Genomic DNA, 13,453 nt, shown 5'->3' on the forward strand with positions numbered 1-13,453 from the left:
CTGTTACACCGTTCTAATTATACAGCGACACTAATATTGACTGTTATAATGACACACTGTGTTAACCACAGCAGTATTTACTGCTGTCAGAGAACAGTGCAGGTGGGTTTGCACACAAGCAAGAGCTGGACACAAGCTGCACCGAGTCTGGTTTGGAGGGGTTTTAAGAGGCAAGAAACATGACTATAAGAAGTGTCATACACAGAGTTGGACCCTTCTCTTAATCTCAGATTTTATGGGTTTACCATCACCAAACGGTTGAAAAAGCTTTAGAATCTTTCCCTGGTGTGAAATGAAGCAAACCAAGCATCTAACCATGTGCAAGAGGTTGAAACCCCACAGAATACAGTGACAAACACATCACACACTCAGCAGGGAGAAGCACCAATGCCCCTGAGCTGCAGCAGCCACATGCACATCTTTCGGCACAGGCACATGAGAGGATTTAGTGCTCCTCACTTCCCGCCTGTCCCTGCAAAAGAGAACTTCCATGTAGGCAAATGCATCATGATCTGTGCAGTACGTACGTGATCCCACCAACATTCACTGAAGTTTGGAAGCTGGTGTTCCAGGCTGTACTCCAGAAACTCGAACATCACACTGATGATCATACACATCCACCAGTCCCGAATCATCAGCGTCTGTGCAGAGGGAGAAAAAGTGACTTTCAAACATCCACAGCAGTTTCACAACAGTAAAACCGATTACAAAAATGAGTCCTTGCACATCAGCCTGAGCAGAACCAGACACCACTTACAGTAACACCCTTTGGAAACCTAAATACAGGAGAACTCCATTAATCCTGCAAGGACACTGCTCAGATTTAGGTTTACAACAGAGCATTAAAATTACTATGTTTTTCCCCAGTTTCAAAACCTCTGGACTCAGAACACAGGACACAGTGTGCTTTGTTTAGCAGTTAGTTCTGTGACTCAGTATCTTGTCTTCAGCATCCAGAAAAGGATCGGGAAACTCCTAGCAACCTTGTTTTTATGATGTGATAGGCCACTAAAGCCAAATGCTCACAGGCCTCCAAGCTTGTCAAGTATGGCTAATGGACAAGGCAGGCACTGAGGAGTGTAGATGATGGCATCAACACCATTACATCGAAGAACAAAGGCAGGTAAGATGGGATCAGCAGCACAGGGACATCTAGTCCAGGTCATGCTTTGCTAGAATGTTGGAACAGATGATGCTTGAGGTCCCCCAAGCTGGAATTGTGTCATTCAGTAGGAAGGAAATCAGTTAAAAATGGAATCACCGGGTGCTCAACCATCACTGGTAGCATTGTCCTAGTGCCTCTTTGTTTCACTCTCAAGAAAGGCTTTTCAGAGCTTGCTTAACACAAACCAAAGAAGTCACCTGCACTGAATCTCAGCCCTGGGCTGGGACACTGGGTCTGTTACACCAGCTCCCAGCTTGTGAGGGTGAGCAATAAAGAGCAGCATCTTCATCCGTGTTCAGCATAGGGATTCAGCTGCACTGCAGTCCTAGGACACCCCCATCACCTCAGCCTGTTGTAAAGCAACATAATGCTGCTTGGAAAGAAATGAGGTGACCCAACATGGTCAGGAGGGGAAGGAAATGAAACAGCTTTTCATGTAGTACACACATGCAGTCTAGTTCACAGATGACTGCCTGGTATAATTGCTCACAAAGGCTGGCATCACCCAAACTGAAGCAGTCAAGCTTCAAAAGCAGAACAGCACCACAACAGAAATGGAACAGAAAGCCCATTCTTACCTTGAGGTACCAGCCAAAAAAGTGAGCAGGGACAAATCCATCCAGTTTGTCCTATAAACCAAGGGGAGAGCGTGGGTCACTCTGCACTACAACCATCACGCCTTCTTAAGGCTTTAAGCAGCAATAAACTTCAGTTGTTTCACATCTAAATATAGGTGTATGTCATGAGTTTCCCTGTTCTCAAGCACAGTGAACAAAGAAGCCATTTCCAATGCAAAGAACAATTTTAAGGGGCAGAAACTGGAATTGGCGCTATATTAATAAAGCAGAGATTACCTTTTTAATGCTAAATGTCAAGCTCCTTGCCTTCCAAGGGGACCACATTCAAGCCAGAACAAGAACATGCATTGCTTCCTCACACACATCTTGTATCCAGTAAAGCTTCTTCAATCTTACCAGTCCTGCCCCTATAAACCCCTGGGCAAAGAGTGCCCTTCTCCCTTCTCGTTTTGGTGCAGGACTGGAGAAGGGCAGCTGTAACTCTCAGTTATCCCAGTTCCAGATGCACTGCAGACTTGCAGAGCAGACCCAAAGGACTCTGTGCTCCTCACTACACAAGCACCAACAGCTCCGTGTCACCAGGGAGCTGTAAATAACCCTTATTCCTTTGCCCTTGAATTTCAAATCTTCTGCTTGCCAGCAACACACAACAACCTGATGGCTTCTGGTACTCAGAAAAGGGCAACTTCAGTTGCTCGAGCAACCTGCTCTAGGGGAAGGTGCCCCTGCCCATGGCAGATGGGTGGAACAAGATGATCTTTAAGGTCCCTTCCAACTCAAACCACTATGATGCAACTTTTGGACTTTGCGGCTCAAAGGTGACTGAGGAGAAGGCTCTTGAAGCACTCAAATACATCCAGACTCCTGGGGAAAAGGCTGACATCAGTAACCTGAGAAAGAAGGGCTGTTAAACAGTTCAACCTCTCTCGTGGGCAATGTAGTGAGGATACAAAGAGACACGTCCCCATCTGGTTGACAGGAAAGGTCAAGCAAAGAGAAACAAAGCAGCTAAAGAATCAGTTATGACTTGCTGTATGATTCAGCACTCACAGAGACTCACAACTGCACTCTGCAGAGCTCACTTAAGCAATCTTTACCAAAAAGGTCAGACTCAGCAGCAGCTTTCTTGTCTCTTACCCAGATGTTGTGAAATGGATCCGTTTCATTGCCAGGATCATAGACGAGGCAGTTGCCACCATAGTCCCTTTCTGGCAAAGGAACGCCTAAATGTGGGTCAATGTACTTCATGAACTGCCGCCCGTCCTGGACTGTCTGCAAGAGGAACAGAAAGACCATGTTTCCCTCTTAGTGAGCATCCACGCACAGGAAAGTATAAAGTTAACTAAGGTCAATGCTGTATCTTCAAATGGGTGCTGGGTTTCTTTATTCATTTGTTGCAGAACAGTTCATGAAATACCCCTAGCCCTCAGAGCATCACACAGCAAATACACCTGACCCCAGGGCCTCCGATGCTCCATAACTTTATGGAGTTAAAGATGATCAGGGAATGGACTTCAGGTTTCCCAAAGATGAAAACTCAGAGATCCATAACCCTGTTTCCTGAGCCCCTTCTCTGTGCCCCCTCCCTCCCAAAGGCTTCACCCTCGAGCTGACACACAGCTCATCCTCCCCACCACCCCCTGCCCTTCCTCTCCCCTGCTCCAGCTTGGAAAGGGTGAGGAAGCAGCAGCCAGGGCTGTGCTGCAATGCATGGCAGAGAAACCATAGGGCAGCTCACTGAATAAAGAGCCATTTCAAACAAGGCCCCACTACAGCACAGGGAATGAACTGGAAGCAATCAGGGAGGAAGAAGTTACCAAAACATCAGTTCTAAGCAGTGACCAGAACTTGAACTCATTCTTTAGTCACTCAGGCACACATTTGCTGAGTCAGCGATTCCCAGCTGCTGGATCAGTGTTTCACAGCAGGAGCAATGGGATGCCTGTGAGTGACCAACAGTAAAAGCAGGGCAAGGCAAAAGGAGTTAATAGCAATAATAGTGAAATTACAGACTAAAACCACTAAGGTCACATTGAGACAAGTTTCAGCTCCAAGCGAGCCTGTATCTGCTCTTAAGGAAGTTCAGTCACAGACTCAGCATCATTTTAACCTGATTTAAACCTGTGCAAAGTAGTGATGTATTTTTAGTAGAGCTGAGCCACAGTCAGTGTGTCCTGAACCACCGGAGGGCTGGAGGCCCAACACACTGCCAGGGAAGCAAAGCAGCTCCAGGCTCCACCACCAGAACTCACAGCTCCATAGGGACAACCCATAAAAATGGGTGTAAGAATGTACCCAGTGTGGCTGCAGCTTGTCCGGAGCATCATTTACAAGGAGCCTGGAAAAAACAGTGTGCCATGAAGCACAAACAACTTAAGGACTACAGAAACCTGGAGAGGGGCTTTGGACAAAGGCCTGTAGGGACAGGCCAAGGGGAATGGCTTTAACCTGCCAGAACAGGGGAGACTGAGATGAGCTCTTAGGCAGAAGCTCTTCCCTGGGAGGGTGCTGAGGCGCTGGCACAGGGTGCCCAGAGAAGCTGTGGCTGCCCCATCCCTGGCAGTGTTCAAGGCCAGGTTGGACACAGGGGCTTGGAGCAAGCTGCTCCAGTGGAAGGGGTCCCTGCCCATGGCAGGGGTTGGAGCTGGAGGAGTTTTAAGGTCCCTTCCAACCCAAACCAGGCTGGGATTCAATGAGCCTCCAAAATCTGAAGCTCTTGGCACTCAAGCGCAGTTTGCAGTGGGGGGCACACACACAGGAACACAACGGATTTGTTACCAGTGCCTGGTTCACTGCTATTGCTTACCTCAAACCCCTTCCACTGCTGCATTTCTGAGAGGCCACAGAAGTGGAAAAACCTGGAGAAGACTCTCATTTACCAAAGGACAAGAATATGGTTAAAAATACCTTGGAAGTGCCAGAAGCACGTCTGGCTGGGAAAAACACCACCCTCAGCTTGCTGCCACTACACAAATGGTGCATGAAGTCTGCTTCCTTGTAAAAAGTCCCAACCATTCAAAATACCCAATGCAGGCTGAGCCTAACCAGGGGTCAGACAAGGTGAAATATGCTTGGATTATGATTTTCCCCGCAATCTGGAAGTGTCTTTCAGTAGCGCCATGATTCGGTTTCACAGAAGTGAAGAGCATCTGCTGCAGTCAGCAAGAATCCTGAAGGATTTTATATGCACATTACACTGGTTCATAATAGAGGTGTGGGTCACTTACCTGGAAGAGGATAAAGATGAGGAAGAGCTCATAGACAACGCTGACACACAGCCAAAACCTCCAGTAAGCTACAGAGAGACACAAACAGGATGTCAGCAAACAGCAGCTACTCAGTTACTGCAGCACAGCTCCACAGGAAGGGGGATGCTCCCAGCAAGCAGCTAGAGCCCAGCACTCCAGTGATGTGCCCACCACCCTTCCTGAAGGGTACAGCCAGAAAAGGCTCTTTAACTGCCACACAGGCTGCTACCTGCACTTGCCAGAGCAGCTCAGGCAGTGACCTGGATGTGGGAGATCAGATCAGGATCCATAAGAACACTTCAATACAATGAACCAAATCGTTAGGATTTAGAAGGAACCACGCGTGCCACCTGCAGGGCTTTCCAGCAGGCCCTGGAAGGGAACCACATCCTTCTGGAACTAACCTGCTTTCTCACTTACCCTGACATGTCCAACCTTTGGTTTTCCCTGCCCTGTCATAGCCAACATCTGCCCAAGAGCTGCTAAACCAGACGGGACCAAGACCAGCAGCAGGAACTGCTGTGTTTGCAAGCCTGTCTTTTCCCCTGGAGACAAGGTGGTGGTTTCCTCAAGCACAGAAAGCACTGCAAAATACCAAATATCTTAACTTTCACTGGGAATGAAACCAAAAAGTACCCCAAAATGTACCAATTGCCAGAGGCAAGACCTGTGAGATCATCTGAAGCTCTTCATAACAAGAGAAGCACCAGGTAACACTCAGCTGCTTCAGAGCATGCGGCCCTTTTTCACCCTCTCAAGATATGCAACCACAGCTCTTGTCACACCGAAGCACCTCAACCTAAGGGGCACACAAGTTACAGTACTTGTACACTTCCAGCTCCACCAAGGTCAGCTCAGCTCCCCTGCGAGCTACGCTCCTCAGCAGCACTCCTCTGGCTGGGCTGGTTCCGGCTCTCGGCACCAACTCCTCCTGCTCCCACAGACTGCTTTGGTCTCCGTCCCATAAAGTGAGTTCTGGGCTCCAAGATCCCACCCAGCGCTTTGTTAACTGCAATCCAAGAGCCCCTGCACTGGTTGGGCTGCACCTTGAGTCTGGGCCCCTCACTACAACAGAGACATGGAGGTGCTGGAGTGGGGCCAGAGAAGGGCAGCAGAGCTGGTGCAGGGCCTGGAGCCCAAGGGTGATGGGGAAGGGCTGAGGGACCTGGGGGGTTCAGTCTGGAGAAGAGAAGGCTCAGGGGGGACCTGATGGCTCCCTACAACTGCCTGAGAGGAGGATGGAGCCAGGAGGGGCTGGGCTCTGCTCCCAAGGCACAAGGGATGGGACAAGAGGAACCGGCCTCAAGCTGCACCAGGGCAGGTTTGGATGGAGCTGAGGAACAATTCCTGCCCCAAAGGGTGCTCAGGCATTGGAACAGGCTGCCCAGGGCAGGGCTGCAGGCACCGGCCCTGCGAGTGTTCACAGCCCGTGGAGACGAGGCCTCAGTGCCATGGTTAGGGTTGGGGGTGCTTGGGTACCTTGGCAGTGCTGGGGTAAGGGTTGGACTGGATGGGCTTAAAGGGCTTTTCCAACCTGGGTGATTCCATGGTTCCAAGAGGAAGCTGCTCAACACTGAGCCAGCCCCTGCTCACACAGAGCCCTCCAGCATTGGTAACGAACCACATGTGAGAACTCACCCAGGTAACTCAGCAAACCCTGCCTCATTCCAAGTGGGTATTTAACTCCCTCAGTAACATCCCATAGTAATCACTCTGGAATGACTTAAATAGACTTTCCTCCAGGTGCTTCCTGTTTATGCTTATAAACCAGAGCTCTCCTTCCATGGTTCCATCCCTTTACAGCAGGGTTGGATGGGGGCAAAGATGGATCAAAACCCAGCAGTTCATAGGGTTGAGCGGAGACAGAAGCTGCTCCACTGCACAAACAGTGAAAAATCCAAGAACCTTCAGGCCTGATTTGGACATTTATCCCTCTTAACTCCAAGGGAGCCTGGGGATGTCCATTTAAAAGCATCAAACTGACATAAATAATGCAAGAACATAAACTCCAGGCTTGCAAACGTAGTCCATCAGCTCAGAGCCCAAAACCAACCAGCCCCTGACACAAGAACAAGTGTGCTCTTTGCCCATCTCAGCCTCAGGTAGGGGGGAAATCCCACCCAAAGAAGCCCAACACAATTTAGAGAGAAGCCTCTCTCAGCCTGGCTTCTGACAGCACCTTCAGAATAGACTGAAATGTGTGAAGGTGGCACCTCTGCCCAGCCAAGCTGAGGGACTCATTTCATCCAGATGGTCTACCTCACACTGTCAGCGAAGACAGAGAAGCAACCAGGCTGGTGGGGCTGGAGGGCAGGCTCAGAGCTCTGCACATCTGCAGCTCTGAGGGTTGTTATTGCAGGTCCACAAACACAACTGCCACAATGAAGCGTCCTCTTAGGGGTCAGGCATTAGAAACCCAAACCAACTTCTAACCACGTCGTGAGGTGGTTGTGGTCGATCAGGTGTCTGCTATCCTCTCCCATAGTGACTGTGCACCTCGAAGGCGAAGCCCTGTGCTCAAGCCAGAAGAACTGACCTGTCATTAACACATCTCTCCCACAAGACTGAGCTTTGCTTCCTTCAAACACCACCTTTGGACTGAGAGCCTTGGAAATGCTGCTTTTGCTGGCCTACAAAGCCTTGCACGACAGGTTCTACAGCCCTCACAGCCAGAAGCGTGGCACTCGTTCAGGCAGTGATGCACATCAGTTCACAGAGCAGGAAAGTCCAAATCCTTATCTGAGCTCTTCCCCTCCATGCAGAGGGCTCTGGCACAGCAGATCTGCAGCTGCTGGACACATTCAGCAACACCTCATCATAAAGATAAGATCTGATGATCATCTCTCGTGCCACAAGCACCCGGGAGGGTTGGAGGCTGCTTTGGATCTGTACACGTACACCAGAGCAAGATGTTTTCCAAGCTGTACAAACATCGTGTCCTCTCGCTTCCTGGACTGGCCTCAGCTTTCGCTGCAGGGTTATTTTTGGCATACCTCTAATATTGGCTTCCCCTTAAGTGAACCCATCCCCACAAACCTCCTCAGTTGGAACTGGTCACTCCTCTGATGCTGCCTCAAACCAGGCTCTGTTTTACACTGGTCCCCCTTGGTGTACAAGTACACAGCACCATGAATAAGAACGTAACATCATGTATTAAATCAAGATAACTGCTGGCACAAGGGGGGAATATTAGAAGCTCTTTCTGGCATTAATTGTCATGGGAAATTTATTTCTAATTACCATGTGGCAATTATAAGTTAACAGCAAGATGACATTGAACTCCTACAGCACCAGCCTGTGGGCATGTTCCAGGCTCTGTAAGAGGATGTGACAGTAAGAATGAAGGTATCTTTAGTTTGCAAACACTGAAGACCCAGCATGCTGGTGCTGACTGTATCTGTGATGCATTACGCTCCCCAAACTCAGGTGTTCAACCACCAATAGCTGGACCCTCAGTACAGCTTAAGATTCATCCCTTGGGGCAGCAAGAAGAAAATCAGTTGATCTCATAGGACTGGAGTAAAAGCAGAGCTCTAATACAGTTTCATGCTTAGGAGCCAGTAACTTTCCGTGTTAGCTCATCAGCTGGAGCAGAAGGATTTGGGTTACCTGTTACTCACTCAGCTGTCAGTGCAACACAGCCATGAAGAAAGCACACACAGTGTAAGGACAGCCACCAAAGTACTGCCGGATAGTGGGGAGCTTTAACACCATCACAAAACATCAGTGCTCTCACATCTGCAATATCCTACACATGGGCAGCCATTTAAAGAAGAAAACTCAAACTAAACCACACAAAGAGCAGGGCTACCAAAAGATTACGGGGAAAGCAGGCTTATATTGAAGGGGAGACTAAAAGCAGAACCTGTCGCCTCAGCAAACTTTGTTTCCTTAACAAAACCAATGGTGTTGGCATAGGTGAGCTGGATATGAATAAACCAGGTGGACAAGCACTAAGGAAGAGGAGCTGTTTAAACAGAACAACATGAAGCACAAAACCCTCCCAACAATATAAAGCTACCCTGAGCTAGTCATAAGAGATACACGTATGTGGAATAACAGGGCTCTAAAACCACCTGACAGCAGCATTGCATCAAACCCAGCTACTGAGATCCAGCTTGAGGAGCTCATGCAAGAGACCTGAAGTGGCTGTACGTGATCACTGTGACCTGCCTGACCCCCAGGCTTCCTTCTGCCCTATAAATGGAAGCAGCACGCACGGACGGCCTGCGTCGCAGTTCCTTTGGGATGAGATCTGTCTCCTGGAACAGCACCACTCGACTCCCTGGTGGGAGCTTCCCAATGCACTCTCTGTAACCGGAGAGCTGAGGCTGGGTCTCAGGGGCTGCAGAGCCTGCCTGCAGGAGAAGGATGGACAATGATGCTGTTCTCCTCAATGCACTCAGTGTCTGGAGTGATTGAATATGTGACTGAACCAAATGGAGGATTCACATCTGCTGAAACAGACTCCACTTCAGACCAGAACCTGCTGTTTCTGAGACAGGAACATGCAGAGGTGGCTCAGTCTAGGCTACAAGTTGGCTGTAGACATCTGTGGAGCTTCCCCATCCAGTTTGCACTGCTTTCTTCTAGGGACTAAAACTGACTTCCATCCCAGGCACAATCACTGGATGTTCGACACTGAAAGCACTCAAATACCACCCACATCCTTAAAAGCAGCAATTGGTCTTACAGGAGGAACCAAAATTAACTGTAACAGAAGGGAAAGCCTAAAACTTGCCATTTAAAAGACCTCAGGAATGCCAACTTGTGAATCAACCAGAGGTGTGCTGTGGGCATTGCTCTAGAACTGAGGCTCTTATCATGCCTGCTGTTTCTCATGAGGAATAGCATTCCATAACTGGAAGGTTAAATGTTTGGCATAGGAAGTACTTACAGCTTTATTTGACTACAGGACAGCCTAATGCTTTCAGGAATATTGTGTGAGTCTATAGAAATGCCTGTAATTCCTTATCAATGATTCTCAGCTAAAAATAAGCAAAAGATCGAAGATACTTTAATAAGTTCATATTTACCTGATATAACCCCCCATGGGAGAGGCTTTGTGCTGTGCTTTCAAATGCTTTCAGGACCTACAGTCTTACTAGAAATCTTTACAATCCCAATCCAGTGCCTCTGCTCCACCAGCTATTGTGGATAATGGGCAGAGGCAAAGCGAGTGCAGTGCTCCAGCGACCGGATGCATGGTCAGACGTGCAGTCCCAGCACAGAAAACAGGGATAAACAGGGGAAGTACAGGTTCCAAGAATGTGGCAGCTCACACAAAGCTTTTTACTCTCAACATGAAGCCAGACCAGGGAGATCCAACAAGAAATACCCAGGGTACATGCAGCCTGGAAGCACAGAATGCTCCACGTGCTGCTCGGAGGCAGCTGGGAGGTAGGTGTGTAGTAACGAACCTCTCCTACTACTCAAACTACTACTTACCTTCTCTACAAGTAACAAACATTTATGTGCACCATAAACCATGCAGTTTACCAGAAATATGTGACTTCAGCAAGGTGAATTACCTGGATGAGGTCTTGAAAATGGTCCATCTTTAGCTTGTGTCACTCCAAAGCACAGGAAAACCAAGATACTGGCAACGATACCTCTGCAAGCGAGAAACAGAACAAGCTGCTCACATTGCTGCACCTTCTAATGACACTGGAAATGATACTCTTTGATGGAAAGTATGTCTGGTTTCTGTTTCCTAATTACCAACCATGTCCCTCATAAATAGATGCCTTTTGGAGATTACGCTTCAGGGAAACAGGTATAAATTCCTGTGCTTTCAAGCAGTAATTTGCTTGTCAGACTGTCTCAAACCCCAAAGGTTACTCATCCCTCCTCTCCCTTCCTCGCCACCAACTTCCATTCCCTTGCATGTTGCTGTCATTTCCTCCTATCCATCAAGCCAGGAGAAAAGCCTGATCTGGCCAAGAACTCCTCCAGCCCAAAGGAAGCAGAAGGAGCAGTGCCTTGCTGCACACAATGAGCCTTGGCCTGCAGATCACCAAGAGAGATGCCCGGATGTCAAATGCTTCCCCTTTGAGAAGCCTTATGCCCATTTTGTCAGATAAACACAATTTAGCAGTGAGAAAGCTCTCCAGCTTGAGAGCCTCTCGCTGCATCAGGAGAGTTTCAGTGCAATTGAAATTGAACTGATGAACTCATCACCACTCCAAAACATTTCCTTAGTCAAGCAAAGACAAGGAGGAGCAGATCAGCCCAAACACTGCTGCTGTTTCAAGAGCTGGGACTTCATATAGAGCCTAACAGAAGGTGAGAGAGACATTAAACAACCAAAAAGCATATCAGACCACGAGCACAAGGACACTGAAGACCCAGAGCTGCATCCCAGCACCCTCAGGCCAGACCTGCACAGTTAAGTCCTGCTTAGGGACTGCCCCAGTTCTGTCCCCTTCCAGGAGGCATCATTGCTGTGTGTGACCAGAGTGAGATGGTGCAGAGAATGATCCGGCTGAGAGCTGAGGAAAGGCTTGGTTAGAGCTGGACAGGCTGAGAGAGCTGGGCTGGGTCAGCCTGGACAAGAGAAGGCTCCTGAAGGGGAGACCTGAGAGCAGCTCCAGTGCCTAAAGGGGCTGCAGGAAACCTGGAGAGGGGCTTTGGACAAGGGCCTGTAGGGACAGGCCAAGGGGAATGGCTTTAACCTGCCAGAGGGGAGCCTGAGATGAGCTCTGAGGCAGAATGGAAGAAGCTGCTGGAACTGGATGAGCTTTAAGGTCCCTTCCAACCCAAATCATCCTGCAACTCCATGAGTCTATGAAAAACCAACTCCTGTCCCGGTGGCTTTCACAAGGGATGCAGCAGCCAATGTGTAAGATTCAGCTGGTGTGGAACTGAACCCTTAGGGCACAGAAGGCTCCAGGAGGAGATCCAGACCAATCAAACCAAGCAAGCAGCAGTCAAGATCCAGGATTTGAAACCCACTCATTACATGCAGCATGGCTCTCAAGGAAGCTTTCCTTTGCAAATGAGGAAATGAGAACACTCACGTCCAAACGCCTTCAGGACCCCATCATTCAGCAGGAGGATCAGAACTGTAGACACCAAGCTACCAGTCAGGTGGCTGAGATCTGGCATCTAATCTCAAAGTACCTAACACCAACTTAAACATCTCCTCAGATGAGATTTTAAACATCTCCATGCACAAAATGGCTTTTCTTTTCCAGAGGCTCTTGTTTTTCCTGAAGTCCATGGTCTAGACTTGGGCATGTTCCTTTAGTCCTAACGGATGTAACTGTGCAAAGCGATCCAAAAATGCTTTTTACTGCACCTGAACTCCCAAGAGACCTTTCCTGCTTTCTCACATTACCCTGTTAAGAGCTGCCTGAAGAGATGACACTGAGCAACAACCTGGGCCTGCCTGCAGCCTGGGCTGTAAATAAAAGGGCTCCATTGGCAGGAGCCAGAGAAAATACCCAAGAACTTCTCCTTCGTTGAGGAACTGTTACATACCAGAAGCTCCTACTGAAACAGTTCACAAACTCCTATCCAAAGAGAAAACAAAGGCATTTATGAACACTATTCCGTGACATTCACCTCTGAGTGCCAAAGTTTGTGCTTCCTGAATGTAAAATCAGGATTTACCTTGCAGTTGCATCAGTTCTCCTGCCCACTTCATGCCACGGGGAGCACAACAGAATTACCTACTGAACCAGTGAACAGAGTCCCATCAGGAGTCTCAGAGATGAAGCTGCTGACAGTTTCAGCTGACCCCAGATAATGAGAACATTCTGCATCTTGAGTCTGTATTTAGAAACACCAGGAGTACAAATTTACACGTCCACAGAATCGTCTGCATTCTGTGTCAAGCAACTACACAAGTGTACTCACAATCACTGCATGAACCACGACGTCCAGGATCACTGCTTTAGTTCTTTCAAGGGTAACTTCCCCAAAGCTGGAGATGACCTGAACCTAAACCACCCCAGGAACTTCATTCTGTTCCCTTTCCCAACATCCACTGAGGCAAACAGCAGCTCTGCTGGGATCAGCTGCAGTTCCAGCTGGAGTGTTTCACTTTTCCCTTTGGTAACGGATGTTCTCCCCTGAGCATCCCTCAGCTGCCTCCTCACACAGTTCTTTCAAAGCCTGCCCAGCAGCTTGGCCTGCTGGTTCAGTATGACTCGAGGTAAGAGATCCTCTGGGATTTGAGAGGGGTTTCTCCAAACTACCCCTGCAAGCAGCCCAATGGCCATGGCAAACGGATCTTCTGGAGCAGCACACTGGGAATCATGGAATGGTTTGGGTTGGAAAGGAGATTAAGACCATCCAGCTCCAACCCCTGCCACGGGCAGGGACACCTTCCACTGGAGCAGCTTGCTCCAAGCCCCTGTGTCCAACCTGGCCTTGAGCACTGCCAGGGATGGGGCAGCCACAGCTTCTCTGGGCACCCTGTGCCAGCGCCTCAGCACCCTCACAGGGAAGAGCTTCTG

General features: G+C 48.9%; 1 protein-coding gene across 5 annotated transcripts in view; it reads right to left on the minus strand.

The window, feature by feature from the left end:
• PTDSS2 (phosphatidylserine synthase 2) overlaps positions 1 to 13,453 on the minus strand; it is a 38,292-nt gene that overhangs the window by 12,214 nt on the left and 12,625 nt on the right. For 3 of the 5 annotated variants that reach the window (XM_080618467.1, XM_080618469.1, XM_080618471.1), the window contains 5 exons: positions 10,523 to 10,605; positions 4,971 to 5,038; positions 2,881 to 3,015; positions 1,744 to 1,794; positions 528 to 641 (listed from right to left, as the gene is read on the minus strand). In XM_080618467.1, the coding sequence (XP_080474593.1) occupies positions 528 to 641; positions 1,744 to 1,794; positions 2,881 to 3,015; positions 4,971 to 5,038; positions 10,523 to 10,605 (451 nt within the window). Of the gene's footprint in view, positions 1 to 527; positions 642 to 1,743; positions 1,795 to 2,880; positions 3,016 to 4,549; positions 4,649 to 4,970; positions 5,039 to 10,522; positions 10,606 to 13,453 lie in introns of those variants that run through there. The other 2 variants (XM_080618468.1, XM_080618470.1) reach the window with 2 other exon arrangements.

This window comes from Psittacula echo, assembly GCF_963264785.1.
Source record: "Psittacula echo genome assembly, chromosome: 5".
Classification (NCBI taxonomy): Eukaryota; Metazoa; Chordata; class Aves; order Psittaciformes; family Psittacidae; genus Psittacula; species Psittacula echo.